The sequence below is a fragment of the Carassius auratus genome, chromosome 45, assembly GCF_003368295.1.
Source record: "Carassius auratus strain Wakin chromosome 45, ASM336829v1, whole genome shotgun sequence".
NCBI classification, from domain to species: Eukaryota; Metazoa; Chordata; class Actinopteri; order Cypriniformes; family Cyprinidae; genus Carassius; species Carassius auratus.
The window spans coordinates 16,359,838-16,376,891 of NC_039287.1; the positions used below are offsets into that span (position 1 = coordinate 16,359,838).

General features: G+C 38.7%; 2 protein-coding genes across 2 annotated transcripts; both read left to right on the forward strand.

Moving 5' to 3' along the window:
* c45h1orf198 (chromosome 45 C1orf198 homolog) lies at nucleotides 1-5,231 on the forward strand. The gene is made up of 4 exons (XM_026233812.1): nucleotides 1-332; nucleotides 1,142-1,192; nucleotides 1,280-1,819; nucleotides 3,286-5,231. Exons 1-4 carry the CDS (start codon nucleotides 36-38, stop codon nucleotides 3,340-3,342), a joined length of 945 nt encoding a protein of 314 aa, XP_026089597.1. The 5' UTR covers nucleotides 1-35; the 3' UTR covers nucleotides 3,343-5,231.
* A 947-nt stretch (nucleotides 5,232-6,178) lies between these two features.
* On the forward strand, nucleotides 6,179-13,460 carry clec11a (C-type lectin domain containing 11A). Its single transcript, XM_026233813.1, has 4 exons — nucleotides 6,179-6,625; nucleotides 7,446-7,557; nucleotides 7,933-8,124; nucleotides 11,931-13,460. Exons 1-4 carry the CDS (start codon nucleotides 6,515-6,517, stop codon nucleotides 12,332-12,334), a joined length of 819 nt encoding a protein of 272 aa, XP_026089598.1. The 5' UTR covers nucleotides 6,179-6,514; the 3' UTR covers nucleotides 12,335-13,460.
* Nucleotides 13,461-17,054: the final 3,594 nt, after the last annotated feature.

The following is a 17,054-nucleotide window of genomic DNA, read 5'->3' on the forward strand; positions in this document are numbered from 1 at the left end:
TGTGTACGTCAGCAGCGGCTGCTCTTGTTGAGGAAATGGCGTCTGTGGCGGATCACCCGCTCCTCACGGAGGCCAAAAAGATGGAATATTTCTCCTCCATCAACTCCATGGCCCGTAAGATCATGGAGGAGAGGGAGAAGATAAAGGAGAGGTACGGCTCGGCCTGGGATCAGATGAGTCCGGTGGAACAGGACGCGGCGATAGACGACGGGATGCTGGATCCGCGGATCCGCGCTCGGTACGCGATGCACCGAGTGGAGAGAGAAGAAGTGATCTGCTTCCCGAAACTACTGCTCCAGACCGGACAGAAGACCGTGCACTTCGGGGAAGAGGTGCTGATTATTTGGTTTAGTTAGAGCTGTTATTGTTAGGTCAGTGTAGGCTTGCTTTGTTTTGCTCGTGTCATTCCAAAACAATTACGATCTTACAAATAACAACAAACCTCCTGTCTATTATGAATAGTTTTTTTTCTCGTTAAATTTAATTATATATATATATATATATATATATATATATATATATATATATATATATATATATGTGTGTATATATATATATATATATATATATATATATATATATATATATATGTATATGTATGTGTGTTAAACAGTCAAATTTGAGTTACAGTTTTTGTTACTTGTGTCAAATAAATTAGATATTTAAGTGAAAAGGTTAAGCTGAAAGGTTTGTCTTTTAAACTAATTTAAACTATTGATAACGTAATAATTAACATCACCCTAGTTCCAGTAAACACAGTGTATTTCAGATATTTCAAATATCTGTACGTTAAAATGCTTACTAAACAAATCTCTGTCAAATATATCAAAGAAATAAACGTAACTAAAAGTCGTTTGTGAATATCTACAGCTAACCAGAACAAAATATCTACAAACAAACAAATCCCATGTGTATGAAAGAAGTCTCTATGAAATGCTGATAAATTCAGCTATTTATTATATATCTGTGATTTAAAATATATGTTTTATATTTTGTGATAGGCTGGCTTATCCTTTATTTATATATATTTTTTTTCTTCTTCAGTACTGTATTTATAACCCTATTCAATGCAGAAATGGCAGGTTAAGGATTTATGACGCATCTTATTGCCTGTTAACATCTCTATCTCTTTTATTTCAAGGACTTAACTTGGCAAGATGAGCACTCGGCTCCCTTCTCCTGGGAGACCAAGGTAAGTAGGCCACCTCTGCTAAAAATACATATTCAATTTGCTAACAAAGAGAAAACACATGTGATTCAGTCGGCCTCTTCCTAACAGAGTCAGATGGAGTTCAGCATCATCTCCGGCGCTCCAGAACCGTCCGTTCCCTCCTCCGTGACCGAATCCAAACCCAAGCCCTCTCAGAGCGCCAAGCTGCCCAGCACTGACGAGTCGTCCTTCTGGAAGATCAGCGCCGAGCGCTCGCGGCTGGAGGGCGAGAAGGCCGAGTTTCAGTCTCTGACGCCCAGCCAGATCAAGTCTCTGGAGAAAGGAGAGAAGCCTTTGCCGTCGTACCTGAAGTCCGAGTCTGAGGATGTGCCTCCGTCACGGCCGATTCAGCAGAGGATCACCAAACCTCACGCCCCTCCTCCCCCCGTTCCCATCAGCGTGACCCCTGCGGCCATCAGCGTGACCCCGATTCCTCCCGCTCCCGTGTCGTCCTCCGAGGAAGGCTGGGAACGGGCCCAGAGCACTCTTCCTTCTGTAAGCAGCACGATGGATGATGTGTTCAGTCCTGGTCTGGTCACCAGGTCTTCCTCTCAGTCCAACAGCACAGTCAAAGATGCTGACAAGGCTGAAAGTCCTACCTTCTCACAGGTGGGAGGGAATTTCACCTTCATTTTATATAGTTTAATTGAAGACAGAGAGTTGTATGTGGGTAAATTCATTGATGTTCATTCAGTTAATTCAAATGAAAATTCTTGCATATTGTTAATTGAATACAACTCTTCTAGAATGCCCTTGTTTTAATATTTTGTGTTTTGGTGGCATAAATAATCTTGATACATTCTTGAAACGAATGGTTCTGGCATCGGTAGTTCCATGAGGAACATGTTAACATTCATAGAACTTTTCATTGCACCAAAATCTTCTTTATTCTGGAAAAAGTAATGATTATTTTAAGATCTGTTGACTGAAGGCTTCTTTGGGGAACCCAAAATGGTTTTCTATGGCATCACTGCCAACATCCTCTTTTGGAAGCATTTTTAAAGGGATACTCCACCGTGTTTTCATATTAAACTATGTTTTCCCCTTACCTAAGACGAGTTGATACATACCTCTCTCGTCTCAGTGCGTGCACTCAATCGCTTTGGCGCGCGGTGACACTTTGAAAGCACTTAGCTTAGCCCATTCATTCAATACGGGCCAAGCAGAGAAGCTACCAAACACCTCCACGTTTTCCCTATTTAAATACAGTTACTCGCGTAGTATAACTCGACCTAGGACGGTAACACAAAACAAAACGTTGCGCTTTTCTAAGCGTGTAAAATGGATAACTATATTGTGTGGCGGAATACCATGGCAAGTGCTTGTAGGCACTTCGTCTTGGCGCAGTAATATCTTCACTCGTGAAAAATCCTCTCACCGGCCCCCGCTCCCTCTAGTGAAGATATTACTGCGCCAAGACGAAGCGCAACGTTTTGTTTTGTGTTACCGTCCTAGGTCGAGTTACACTACGCGAGTAACTGTATTTAAATCAGGAAAACGTGGAGGTGTTTGGTAGCTTCTCTGCTTGGCCCGTATTGAATGAATGAGCTAAGCTAAGTGCTTTCACCGCGCGCCAAAGCGATTGAGTGCGCGCAGAGACGAGAGAGGTATGTATCAACTCGTCTTAGGTAAGGGAAAAACATAGTTTAATATGAAAACACGGTGGAGTATCCCTTTAAGAGTGTATCAAAATGGAAATGCATCAGAAAGTTCTTAAATTAGTAACGTTCTTCAAAAGAAAACCTTAAGAAGTTTGGATCTTTTATTATTACTTCTTCTAAAACTTGCTAAATATTTAAACAAAACTGCTTGTATGATCAAAGTCATGTGATCCAAAACAGGAAATTTTCTCGTTGAGATATAATATTAGATAGTTTGTTGAGGTTTTTATAAAGACATTAGTTAGTTCAGTTGAAAAAAAAAAATTCAAAACCAACATAAATACAAAAAGTATTTGTAAGAATTTGCCCGTTTTGATATTATAATTTCTAAATTGTATTTTCTTATTCTTTTTTTTTTGCTACTAACATTTCAACCACGGACAACACGTAAATTGTTGTATTTCTTTTTTTCAGTTTAACACAAGCAGCAGTATCCTGAAGACTGGGTTTGACTTCTTGGACAACTGGTAACTCTCGAATATCCCGAAGAATCCGACACTACAGAACACTTTCCTTTCAAATCCAAATGCTTTAGTAGTTTATTTATAGTGCATCAATATCTCTACAACTGTCTTTAAATCTCCATCTGTCTGACTCCATCTCACTGGATAGAGGTTACTGAATGCATGAGATTTTAACCAAACATATTTCTATGATTGTTTCACTCTTGGTACATTTGCTTGCGTCAGAACCCATTGGCTCTACTCTCCTGGACATGTTGATCTGCTTTCCCACTGTTATTGTTATTCTAAACTCTGGTATGTTAGCAAAAATTCTTTCACCATCAACATTATCCAGGCAACAAAGTTTGAGATCTTTAAAGTTGCAGAACAATGTTTTGATTTCTGTTTGGTGTTACTGTTACTAGCAAAATGGCACAATGTACTTAATTAGAACCAGCCCACTTCTGGATTGCATTCCCATTGACCACAAACCATACTGTGGTTCACATGAAAACAAACCCTAAGCCCCTTTTTCGGAATCAAGTAAAAGTCCTTTGTGTGCGTTTACAGAAGTTTGGGAGATGCATTAATCAAACAAGCCAGACCTGGTGATTCACAGGACAATTTCAGGCAAAAATGGGAAACTTTTTATGCATTTTGCCTGTTGGTTTACATGACAGCGACGTTTTTGGAACTGAAAACGCTTATTTTTGAAAAATGGGTTTCAGTTTCCGTGTAAACACCCAAAACGGGAATCTTTGAAAACAGTGACATCATGCTATCGTAGTATGTGTTAGGTATGTAGACATGAGAAATTCGTGTCGATTTTAAAGGTAAGCGCGAACAAAAATACACAACAATGGCGGAGTACATGGTACTGTTGCTGCTGCTCAAGAGTTTGCTAACACTTCTTCAGCAATGTGTGGATTTACCAATATTCACCAATATTACAACCAATAGATAAGTCACTTCCCTAAATGTACTGTTTAGTAACAAGGTGACAGCACCAACTACTGGCCTGGCATACGTAATACAGCGTTTTTGGCCGTTTTCGCAGATGTGTAAACCTAAATCTTTTGAAAACGCTGTCGTGTATACGTGAAACGTTTAAAAAAACGCAAGGGACTTTCCAATTTTTGACTACAACGTTGTCGTGTAAATGTAGCCTAAAACCACTAGTGTGAATGCCACATCACCGTCACTGCCATCATTTTCTATCTATATTTATCTAGACCTCAATACTAGTGTTAAGATGCTTCACTGTACATTTATTGATTAGGACCTAAATGAAACACCGTAGCACTAGCATGTTTTTGAGAAGATGACTTGCTACTTGCTTGTTTTGTAGACCTTTTATATGCGTGCTACTTTCATTGTATGCTTTGAAGTAAATCATTGACTTTTCTCCGCATTCTCCTAAATGCTTCCTTTCTTTCTCTTTCCTGTAGCCCAGTACACCAGAGGTGGCTTAATAACTTAAAGCAATAGTTCAAATCTACATTCGTTGTTAGGCCCAAAACATACTCCATGCAAGTATGCAAATGTGGACACAACATTAAATGGGTGTTAATGCATTACTGCGGCATGAACGAGCTCCAGAACTCAAGGGGGCGATAGTTAACTGAAACTGAATGTTTTGTTGTTCAGCTAGCTATCTGTGAACATGTCAATAGTTGAATTAACTTGCGTTTGATGTTGATCAGAATGCTTGATTTCGACACCAGAAGCGTTCGCGTTTCCGTACTTGTCTGCTGTGTGATTCAGGGCTAAACTAACTAGGGTTCAAGGGTAGGAATCATTTTTGGAGCTCTGTTGCGAGATGTTTTTCTTGAATATTAAATGCGTGGCCTGGAGCCAGTATTTATGCATTCATATATCTGTAATAGAAGAGAAGTACAATAAAAGAAGTACACTAACTCTTGTTTGTCTCATTCTTTTCTTGTCTGGTAAAAGCCAGTAATTGAAAACAGAAAGATTTACTCCTAAACCCCATGACAGTTTTCTGCCTTTTGTCACTTTCATTGCCCGCAGTGTTATTTTAGCAAAATATAACTGCTGGATCTCCGTTAATGATTTTGGTCACATTTGGCATTTTCAAAATGCTCATAATATGCTTTATTTTCTCAGGCAGTAATTTTTATTTTGGGGGATTGACGTTATTGCACTACGTTTTAAAAAAGACCTTGTTTATTTCTAATTGGAAAGTGCCCCTGTAGCTTTCCAAAAGGTCATTTAACTTTTTTCTTTTTTCTTTTTTTTTTTTTTTACATCTGATTATATCCATAACACACAGTGTTCCAGTTCCTGACTGGCTGCTATATCTGAATTATTTTAAAGGAGGTCAGTTTATAGATGGATTAGATCAATCTAACAGTAATAGATTTCCATTGTTTTGGAGTTCTTTTTAACTGTTATTCGTCAAAGGTAGAAGTCTAAGCTGTTTATCTGTTTCTTGTACCGTGTAAAGTCTAGACACATTCATCTGGGGGAGATTTGCTTAGTTAGCCTTTTGTTATGTAATGAACTGGATTCTTTTTTTTTTTTTTTTTTGGCAAAAATCCTTTCTGAGATCCAAGTCCCTTCCAATGTCTCCTCCAGAGGAAGTGAGAAAGAAAGAGAGAAGTGTCCTGTTTAGAGGACGAGAAATCCAAATTCCTTCCATGTGTGGAGACAGGACTCAGCTGGTAATGAGACGTTCATCATTTTTCCTGTCATACGGCCAATATTGACTTCCGAAGAACAACATGTTCCCAATGGATAAAAGCATTTAAAAAAAAAAAAAATCAATCTTGGGCAAGAAAATTAATATCCGTTTAAATGTTTATGAAAGAGCTGTGTCAGTAAAACTGCTATGTTAGCACAAAGAATGGAAGTCGGATGATAAAAAACTCTGAAAGATGAAGCAGCTGAAAGAAACAAAACAGAAGAAGGGAGAGAGAGAGAAAGAAAAAAGGATTTTTCAGACAAGGTGAAAGGAGGAGGAAAAGTGTCCGACAGCTGCAGAAAGAGGGAGGAGGCTAAAACAAATCAGAGCTGTGTAGAGGTGAACAATAGAGCGAGAGTAGGTTGAAAGCAATGTGAAAGGAGGAGAGAAGGTTGCTATTTGAGTGAACACCAGAAGCTGTGTATATATACAATAAAACGGAGAGCTGGCTGAAAAGAAGAACGGGATTTATGAAGTGAAGTGATTTGAAGTGGAGATGAGTCTAACAGTGATTCTGGCAGCTGTAGTGGGCTTCACCGCTCTGTCTTCTTGTTACTCGGGCGAGAACACCACAAGACCGGCCATCACAACAGCTGATCTGTCTCAGGTTAAGATTCTACATTTACTTTGAGGGAAATTATCCAATTACTGCTTCACATAATTATTTCCTTTGAAAACCTATCATGATGCTTTTTTTTTATTTAAGTGCCTTAGAGTATTATGTAAATACCTTGAAATACATCAAAGTACCAGGGTATTACCATATGATGCCATCACTGTACCATGATGCTACCATGAACACTATGGTTTTCTACTTTGGTTTACTGTATTGCTTTGGAATGATGAAACTAGTACAACATGCATCTGCATTTATAAAGTGGGAACAAATGTCAAGGGCATTCATTTTCGGGTAGCTAGAAAACATTAAGTACCTGGCCATGACATCCAGTGTGATTGTGCATGTGTATTCTGTATCGGGCAAAGGCTGGAAAACTATATGCAACTTTTAAAATCTAAACAGTTTTCAAACCACCATATATTTGGTTGTAAATGGTCGCAGAGAAAAACTGGGCATCACATACACTTTATAACTACAAACCCACACAGAAATATGCGCCTAGTTGCTAGGAGACCAATGACAAACATAAACATAATTTGTTCTACAGTCGGCGAAAAAATTATTCAACATGTTATGATATCCTGCCACTGAATGGATTCATAGTCTGTAGCTAAAAATAAAAAATTGAAGTCTGTGGTCATCATATACTAAGCAATGTTTGCTCAAAACTAGTCTGAATTTTGGCAACTAGTGGTGACACTTTCTAAATTTAAATTGGGTCAAAAGCATGGGCAAAGGTGTGTTGTGTAGTGTATTCCAGCTTTAAGTCTAGATTTGATGGTGGTTTTATTGTCGCTTCATTTTCTAGGTCAGAGTGTTCAATGAGGAGATGGTTATAGGGCGAGGGGACACTCCAGACATCATTGAACCTGAACCCACCACTGCCGTCTCTGAAATGGAGAGCACTTACAACTACATCTGTGCGTTAACCAAACGCTCACTTCACTTACACATGTCCGTTCTGAAGTGCCAGAAATGCAAGCCAAAACTAATACAACGGAATGTATATTTGCATATATTCTACTTGCAATAACAGCCCTTGTCTTTACTTGCACAAATGAAGGTGTTGTTTTTCCTTTGGGTACTCTGGGTATGCATATTACATAATGCAACTTACGTGTTTTGATGAACTCACTAACACTCTAAGAAACTGCTATTGAAGGCTCTTTAAGAATCTAGACAGTCTATATCTTCAGCTACCTCAGTTTCTTATTATTCTGTTCATTCACTGGCATGCAGCATAGCTGACTAATGAAAGACTTGATTCACATTTGTCTATTTATACATTTTTGCAGTGTCTAGACTGGCAGCGATGGATCAGGCTATCCACAGGCTCAATGTGGGACATTACACATTGGACATTAAAGTTACACAACTGTTGGAAAGAATGTCTCGACTTGAGAATAGATTAGGCGACACTGAGGATGCCATTCAAGAAGTCTCGTCCTACTGCAAGGACAATCGCAAAGAGATCGGACGACTAGAGGGTTAGTGGGTTCCCTACTGTCTTTTTTACCTTCGGGCTCATAGTTGTGGGCTATAAAGGGCATTGTAGTCATTAGTGGAAAATCTATTTGTGCTTAAAGAATCCATGTTTTCACTACTGAGGAGCTTCCAGCTATAAAGTAAGTTGGTAACAGTTTATTTTAAAGGCAGTATCTCAAGTTAAACCCACTGTTCAGGATGACCCAGTCCATAAAGATATTTGGCACCAAGACGGGACAAGTGAGGTTATCACCCGTTGTTGGACCTGGAACAATGTCTTCTGTAGTCAAGTTATAGTCATAAATCCATCCCGTCCCTTATCCTAGTCTCATGGAGCCAGACCATTGCTTAACGACATAAGGTTTGGGCTCTATAGACATTGAAATTGCCAATAATTGCTTACTTAATCAGGAAGAGGTCATCTGAAAAGTCACCGGTGTTTTGTTCAACATCATGTTTACATTTTGTATACTTACCTGAAAATGCCACAGATATTTCCTTCTCAGTAAGGTAATTCAGCGGACATCGTTCTTATCAAATGAAATCACACAGAATCCAGAGTGTCACCCAAGCTCGGAAAAAATAACTTTATTTGTGTGCCATTAGTAAACATGTGAACACATCTCTTTTCGTTTCAAAATACCCAAAAGAAAACACTTAAATGTCTTTAAGCTGTGAACCTCACAAACTTTTTTTCAAAACCATTAATCGGTTGCTTCTCTGAAGCTCTCATTGCTGTAGTTCTGTGTAACGGAGACCAGCTGGTAAAGCTGTCAAGGTAAACCTCACTCCCCTGATCTCAAGAGGTGCACAATGATGCTAGAGGCTGCAGTGTTTAGCGTCCTTGTTAGCACCCACTTTCCATGACAGAAACGCCAGATCAAGTGGAGTGGAACAAGAGGGGTTACACCCAGAACTTGTTAACACAGATTTTGTTTCCTGGTGAACTGTTAAAACTCATGGAAAACTAGGCTCTTGGAAAACCTGTAGAAATGAGCCAGATTAGGTTTTAGACTCTTCAGATTAGACTTTTGGCTCCACATAAGTGGTTCCAGTGTTTTTGCTATATACAGTGCATTCAGAAAGTATTTTTATTTTTTTTCAATTTTGTTATGTTGCAGCCTGATACTACAATCGTTTAAATTCAGTACCCCATAATGATATAGTGAAAACAGAATTTTAGAAATCTGTAAATTTATTAAAAAGTAAAATGCAATTACCATGCATGAAGACCCTTTGCAACAACGCTTGAAATTGAGTGCAGGCACCTCCCATTTATCTTGCTCATTGCTGAGAGGTTTCTACACCTTGATTGGAGTCCACCCGTGGTAAAATAAATGAATTGATTTGGAAAGGCACACATCTCTCTATAAAATGCCTCACAGCTGACCAAGCCATGAGGTCAAAGGAACTGCCACCAGAGCTCAGAGACAGGATTGTAGTAATGCACAGATCTAGGGAAGGCAACAACAACAACAAAAAATTAAATAAATTCTGCACTGTAGGTTTCCAAGAGCTCAGTGGGCTCCATAATTCTCAATTGGAAGAAGTCCAAAAAGCCCACTTGGAGTTTGCAAAAAAAGCACTTGAAGGAGTCTCAGATGATGAGGAACAAGATTCTGGGCTTTCATGTGTTTAGACTTCTGTCTAACCACTCTGCCTTAAAGCACAGATGGGTGGAGGGCTGTAGTGATGGTTTTCCTTCAGGAAACTTTGTACCATCTCCACACAGGATTTCTGGAGTCAGAGTGATCACTGGGTTCTTGGTCTCCTTTTTTTCTAAGGCCCTTCTTCCCCAAATGCTCAGACTGGCCAGGTGGCCAGCCTTTAGAGGACTATCCAAACCTATCCATTAATCTCATGAAAAAATTGTTTAATAACAAGCTTGACCTCTTAAACCAAGCACAGGCTAAATTCCTAGTCCTAAACTTAACCCGAAACTTTCAAAAACAAAATCTTACCTCCATCCTTTTGTGTTACACAATTCCCATTCTTTCAACTCCTTTCAGTCCGAAAATCTAACTTTCTATCGCTCACCACAACCCTGAACGCTAACCCCATCAAGGCCCCAGTATATTTCAAGTGAAGAACGAACTGGTTTCAAACAAAATGATGCCAAAACAAATGTAGTCTGGAGTTCATTTCAGGTGTTTAAAACAGCTTGCCAGTGCAAACTCTCTGGAAAGTTTGCTCTGGTTAGAAAACACCTTTGAACAACCACTGTTCTGACTGCATAACAGGAAGGTGTGCTCTGGGCTCCACTCTTTGTTGTGGAAAATCATCTCCGATTTATTTCTTCTGATCAGTCAGTCCAGGACAGACTCAAGTGAAGACATGAACATGGAGAGCTTGTTCAAATATATCCACATAGATGATTTCTTATTGGCTGTTTTTTTCACTGCTGTCATTTTCAATTTGTGTTTATTTTGGAGTGGAAAGTGTGCAGCACATATTTACAGTGTACCAATCCCAACAGTGTTGGCAGTTTCAGGATGTTAGTAGTACTTGCAACTTCTCTCTCTTTTTAACCCTAAGCAGAGAACAGTAGAGAACTTTGCCGTGAGTACACAGGGGCCTTAATCCTGTGATTGATCCCCCCAGCCCCCATTATTTTACCTTACCAATCTTGCTCCTGGAGGGTCACTTTCCTGCAGACTTTCATTCAAGCACACTTGCCTGGAAGTTTCTATTGATCCTGAAGACCTTGATTGGCTGGTTCAGCTGGGTTTAGTAAGGGCCAGAGCTAAATTCAGCTGGAAGTTGGTTCACCAGGAAAAGGATTGGACCTGACCTAACCCAATCATAACTCTGGAGGCTTGACTCCAATCCTTCCAGCCCCCAGACTTCAAAACGTACAATTCGAACTCCAAACTCTAGTTCAAACCTTGACCCTTAATCTCCATTAACGATTTCTGTCCACATTAATCCCAACGAGATATCTAGTTGTCAAAATTTGAACCTTTACCTAAACACTAGCATGTGTTCTCATGTTTTCCTAGACAAAACTCCTAATGCCAATCTCTGGGCCCCTTTCACACTGCACGTGGGACCCGGCAAATTGCCGGAACAATGCCGGGTCGACTTCTGTGTGAAAGCAAACATGTCCCATAATTTATTCCGGCATTGAACCCGGGTCGGGGACCTAGTAACATTGCCGGGTTCAACCCGGACCGAGCACTGTGTGAACAAAAGCCAGATCTAATGCCGTGTCGAAAAGTGATGACGCACGTTATCGCGCGACTCTTTTACCTGCTGTTTTGAATGAAGATCAATGTTCGCGTCAAAAAAATATGTGCAAACTGTAATGAAGCAGAGATCAGTTAGTTCCTCACTTTCCACGCTGACACTGAGATCGTTTGCTTGCTTCAGTTAAAGTATAACGTACCTAACGTTCTCGACTCTTACATTACACGTCACGTTTCGTTACATGATCTTTACGGGTTGTGTGTGAAAGCACGCACATATCCCAAGTAATCACTGGCAGTGTGAAAGTGCAAAATCTAGCGACCTGGGAACAATTGCCGGAACACTTTACCCGTGTATTTGCCAGAATGGTAGTGTGAAAGGGGCTTAATTGAGATCTGAATGTTATAGAGGAGAACCACACGTGCTGCATATTCTGGTACTGATCTTTTGATTAGGATCTAAAAAACTTAATGCTGAAATTGTACTGGAAAAGTTGTTGGTCCAGAAATGTGTACTACTTGGGCATATCTTGTTAATATGACAGCAAATTACTTTACTTGACACTCATAATCTCTACTTATTTACTTTTTAAGATATGATTAAAATTACTTTGTGGTTCTAGGCTGCCAGAAAGGCCGTAAAATGGGTTACAAATGCTTCCTGGCATACCGTGTGTATGAGACCTACGCAGATGCATCCCAGAAGTGTCAGGAGCGGGGAGGACGCATGGCTATGCCACGAGATCGCAAGGAGCAGGAAGCTTTGGCTGAATATGTGAAATCAGTATTCCACGGAAACTGGCCTGTGTGGCTTGGGATCAACGATGAGCGCTCTGAAGGCCTCTACCTGTTTGAGGACACAACTCGTGTCACTTACTTCCAATGGAGGAAGCACTTCCTATCAAGCCAGCCAGATGGTGGGAAGCGAGAGAACTGTGTAGCCATGTCCTCAGATGATGGAGACTGGTGGGACACCTACTGTGAAAGACGCATGTATTATCTGTGTGAGTTTGATGTTTGGCCTTGATAAATTCCTAAATGGCTTCTAATTGAAATGTTCAAGAGCAGGTGTTAAATGCTTTAAAAACAGTTGTTGCACAGGTAGAATTAGGACCAGTGAATTTAATGATCCCATGAAATGGTTAGATAAATGCAATTTTCTTTCCTGTTGACATTTTTCCTATTGAAACGGCAAGTTGGAGCCAGACGTAAATAGAGCGTAACCTCCTGTCCCCCTTGAGTCAAAAAGCAATTCCATTATTACCAAAAAAATTTCCCCTGTATACATGAAAATAGTTAATGCCTTTTAACTTACATATTACATACATGTATCACATTATATTACTGAATCTAAAACATGGTAAAATTAAAAATGTCTTTAAGCATTTTCAGTTAGCAAGTAGTTAGCAAGTAAAGTAGTTAGCCTATTAGCTCAAGATAGGACACAGTCTTGAACAGACTTTGAGGAAAGGGGATAGGATTCACCAGACGGATCGTATATTGTAGTGCATAGAGAAGAGAAATTCTGTATATATAAATGATAATAAAAAAAAAAAAAAACTTCTGCTAAAAGTTAACAAAATAAAGAAAATACGACAGCCTATACTGTAGAAGACTTTAAAGCTAGACTTAAATTCACAAAACTCCATTATTCATGGGATCTTGAAGCCGGTACTGGAAATATTTGTAAAAACAAAGGTTTGAAGATCATTGACATATGAAAACATACTGAAATATAATAAATTATTTCATCTTTTTGATGTTTAATGTTTGTATTATTCCAAGGGTAGTCTACTTTTGCCCTGGTTCTGACATTACATTAGTGCTGTTTTAGACGTTTGTTTGTTTTCGTTTTGTTCTAAAATTCTTTAGAAGTACAGCTTGTTGTTTCAACCCTTTAAAGTATTTGCTTTCAAAGCTTGAATCACTTGGCAACTACTGAAGCAAGTTAAAATTGAAAAAAGACTCTTGAGCTATGCTGAAAGGTGGATAAATCTCCATTCTCATTCTGGACGACATGCATCTCTTTATTCAGTGTGGATTTCAATAATCATATATTTTAAATCTGTTATACATTCTATTTTTATTTTTGTTAACATTTAACATTCACAGGAAATAGTAGTCAAACAGCTCAATAAAATTATTTCACTTTATATGGCTTGTATGACTGTAAAATGTATGTACATGTTCATTTATTTAAGATACAGGTTCCTGAGTGAAACAGAGGTCAGAGAGGTCTGTGCTACTGTAACTCAACAGATTAGAAGCTGCGATGTCCAGAGGGTGTAAACTTCTTATCAGGATGGCAAGGAAGCAAGTCAAGCAGTTTAACATGCTAGAAAGACAAAACATAAAAGACCCTTTTCTCCAGGACTTCTCCAGGAATGCTGAGAATGAGCAGAGACAGCAGCCAGAATCTGTGGAACTGAGAGAGAGAGAGAGAGAGAGAGAGACAGAGAGAGAGAGAGGTCTTTTAATCCATTTTCAAGAGTCCTAGACTACTGGGAGGCAAATGTTTATTCTATCTAGTATTATGCAATGTTTGGAATTTGTTTTAATGGATTTGACACATTCCACAAATAGCATGAATCTCTTAAAACCATTATTTATTTATTTTTCTCATTCAACAAGAAAGGGCATTAAAAAAAGTAGTGTAACAATCATAAAATCCTGATGGTTTACCAATAAATTGGATGTCATTAAATTACTATATCAGCTGTTTTATTTTCTATTGGTTTTACATGAGGTTTATCATTTATGCAACCTTTGGGAGTAAATGCATGATAAATGCAGGATTTTTAGCATTCCTGTGTGTGTGTGTGTGTGTGTGTGTGTGTGTGTGCGCGTGCAGTTTAAGCCCTGATGTATGTGACTGTTTTCTTATTTTTATTTTGCAAAAACAAAATGTAAACCTTAAAAAAAGCAATTGCGACCTTTTATCCCACAATGCTGACTTTTTTTTTCAAGTTCATATCATGCAATTCTGAGATGTCAGAATTGTGATATGTAGACTAGCAACTGCAAGAAAAAAAAAAGTCAGAATCGTGAGATAAAAGGTCGCAATTGCTTTTTTTTTTCAGTGGCAGAAACAAGCTTCCATAACCTTGTGATTAAGCAAGGAAGAGATAATTGTGGTTTTGCATAAGTAAACAGTCCTCATCACTCTCTCATCCAAACACATGTCAAATTCATAGCCTGTCTGATCAAGCCAGAACATCGTCCCTTCAAGAGAACCATACAGTACCATCAGCACCCGCACTGACTGAGCCTAGCTTCTGTCTGAGAAAGAGCAGGAAACAGTGTTGAGGATCCAAAGAACACACATGCTGACTTTGGAACATTCACTACAACACAGCAGCACAACATTTAGCCTCGCCAAGTCCAAAGCTGGGTCAACAAGCTTTCGAAAGACGTCTTCCAAGCAACTGTCCATAATCAGAAATGGCTGAGGTCTGCTGCTGACTTTACTGCAGCTGTGCAGTTTTCTTCTCCTTTAATGACCTCGCTGTCCTTCAGATCAGTCAGGTGGTCTCTTCATGGAAACATCTAAAACACCGGAGCAACACAAAGAGGAGAATTATCTCCCTTCCCCAAGTATTGATTTTGAATTAGAATGACATGAAGAGAAATTTACTGCAGTTCAAAGAAATTCAACACAGTCACATGAAAAATGTAATTACAAATTAATTAATTAATTATGTGTGTTTAGTCCCTAATATATATATACTTAAAAATATATAATATTTCTCTAAACTAAGTTCAATATTTCTAATAAATAGCATTTAGGAAGTTTATTTCACCATTGTCCATAAAACTGATCATAACAATGTAACCATACATTTACTAAAGTGGTCCATATTTTACATGTTTCCATACAGCTGTTCACTTAATATGTTTCCATAAGACAGTATTACTATGGAGGATATTTCTTCTATTTAGCAAGGATGCATTTAACCGATTAAAAGTCACAGTAAATTCATTAAAACAATTACAAAAAAAAATCTCTCTAAAAAAAATCAAACCTTCTGTTCATGAAAGTATCATGAAAGTATCACAGTTGCCATGAAAATATGAAGCACAACTGTTTTCAAAATTGATAATAATAAGACATGCACAAAAATGCTAGAAATGGATTTCAAACTATTATCCAGAACTGATAAAACAGCTGTAAAACCTCTAAAAATGTAAAAACATCTCATAGACTTTGAATATAGAGTATGAGTAAGTGAGGCACTGATGTAATCACAGTCATAATGTGGAGTGATAAACTGTTGCAGCTGCAGGCCTTCATTGTGTTTCAGCAGAAGTACCCTGTCAGCCCTTCTGGACTGTGTGGATATTATGTGTTCATCTCACTCTTTAGTCTGAACGTGTATAAACCGTGTATCTGAGCTGAGCTTCTGGACTGCAGGACACTGAGAAAAACACACTGGACATCCAGACATCTCAAATAATCATCCCACTCTATCTGTCAATCAAACAAACCTCCATTCAGCACACTTAAAGGGATAGTTCACCCAAAAATCAAAATTATGTCATTAATAAAGTTTATATTTTAGATTTAGTCCGAGAGCTCTCAGTCCCTCCATTGAAACTGTGTGCATGGTATACTGTCTAATCATCTGGTGATGATTGCCCCATTAAAAAAAGTTAACAGCTTAAGTAATTTGTGGATTGATGCATATTGGAGACACGAACCGTTTAAAACGATTCAGTTCGATTTGGTGAACTGGTTCAAGAAGATCCGGTTACATCGAATGATTCGTTCGCGAACCAGATATCACAAACTGCTTAGTTTTGACACGGAAGACAAGACAATGCTGAATAAAGTCATAGTTTTTGCTATTTTTGGACCAAAATGTATTTTCCATGCTTTTAAAAAAATTCTAACTGACCCTCTGATGTCACGTGGACTACTTTGATGATGTTTTTCTACCTTTCTGGACATGGACAGTATCCGTACACAAAGTTTCAATGGAGGGACTGAGAGCTCTCTGACTAAATCTAAAATATCTTAAACTGTGTTCCGAAGATAAACGGAGGTCTTACTGGTTTGGAACGACATGAGGGTGAGTTATTAATGACTTAATTTAGATTTTTGGGTGAACTAACCCTTTAACTATCCACACACCCTTAATATGCCCACTAACATAAATACATTAAAACAATTAAGCACTTGAAAACAAGCAGTTTGTGACGCTCCTAAAGGGATACTTGATTAAAAATATATATGAAATGGGAGGGAAAATTATATTCTCATTGATTTTTGTTCCTCCTTTTCTACATCCAACGATGTTCTACCAAATCCGAACAGTTCGTTCAGAGCCCCTATTTGTGTGTTTTGGGTCACTACCAATGCAGAGCTAGTCATTAAGAGCTAGTGCTAAAAAAAAACAGTGAGTTAATAATACTGTACGGTTCACCGTTTATTAACAGATCAGATGATCTGGCGATCGCTGAACCTAAGCGCTGATTGGTTAAACCTCATCAGCGCTGAGTAAAGTAACATGTACCACGTGTCATATCTGTGGCGTTACCAGCAGCAGCCGGCTGAATAACGGCTGTCAGAGAAACTGAACCAGTTCAAATAATACAAAATATTACTTTGATTCACCGTAACTGACCAGTTAATTAGTCAGAAGCATCTATGGACATTAGATCATGTACCATCCAGTGGCTGACGACATTATAAATTATTTATTTTGTCCCACCAAAAGGAGACCAAAAAGAGACTGAAAACAACAAAA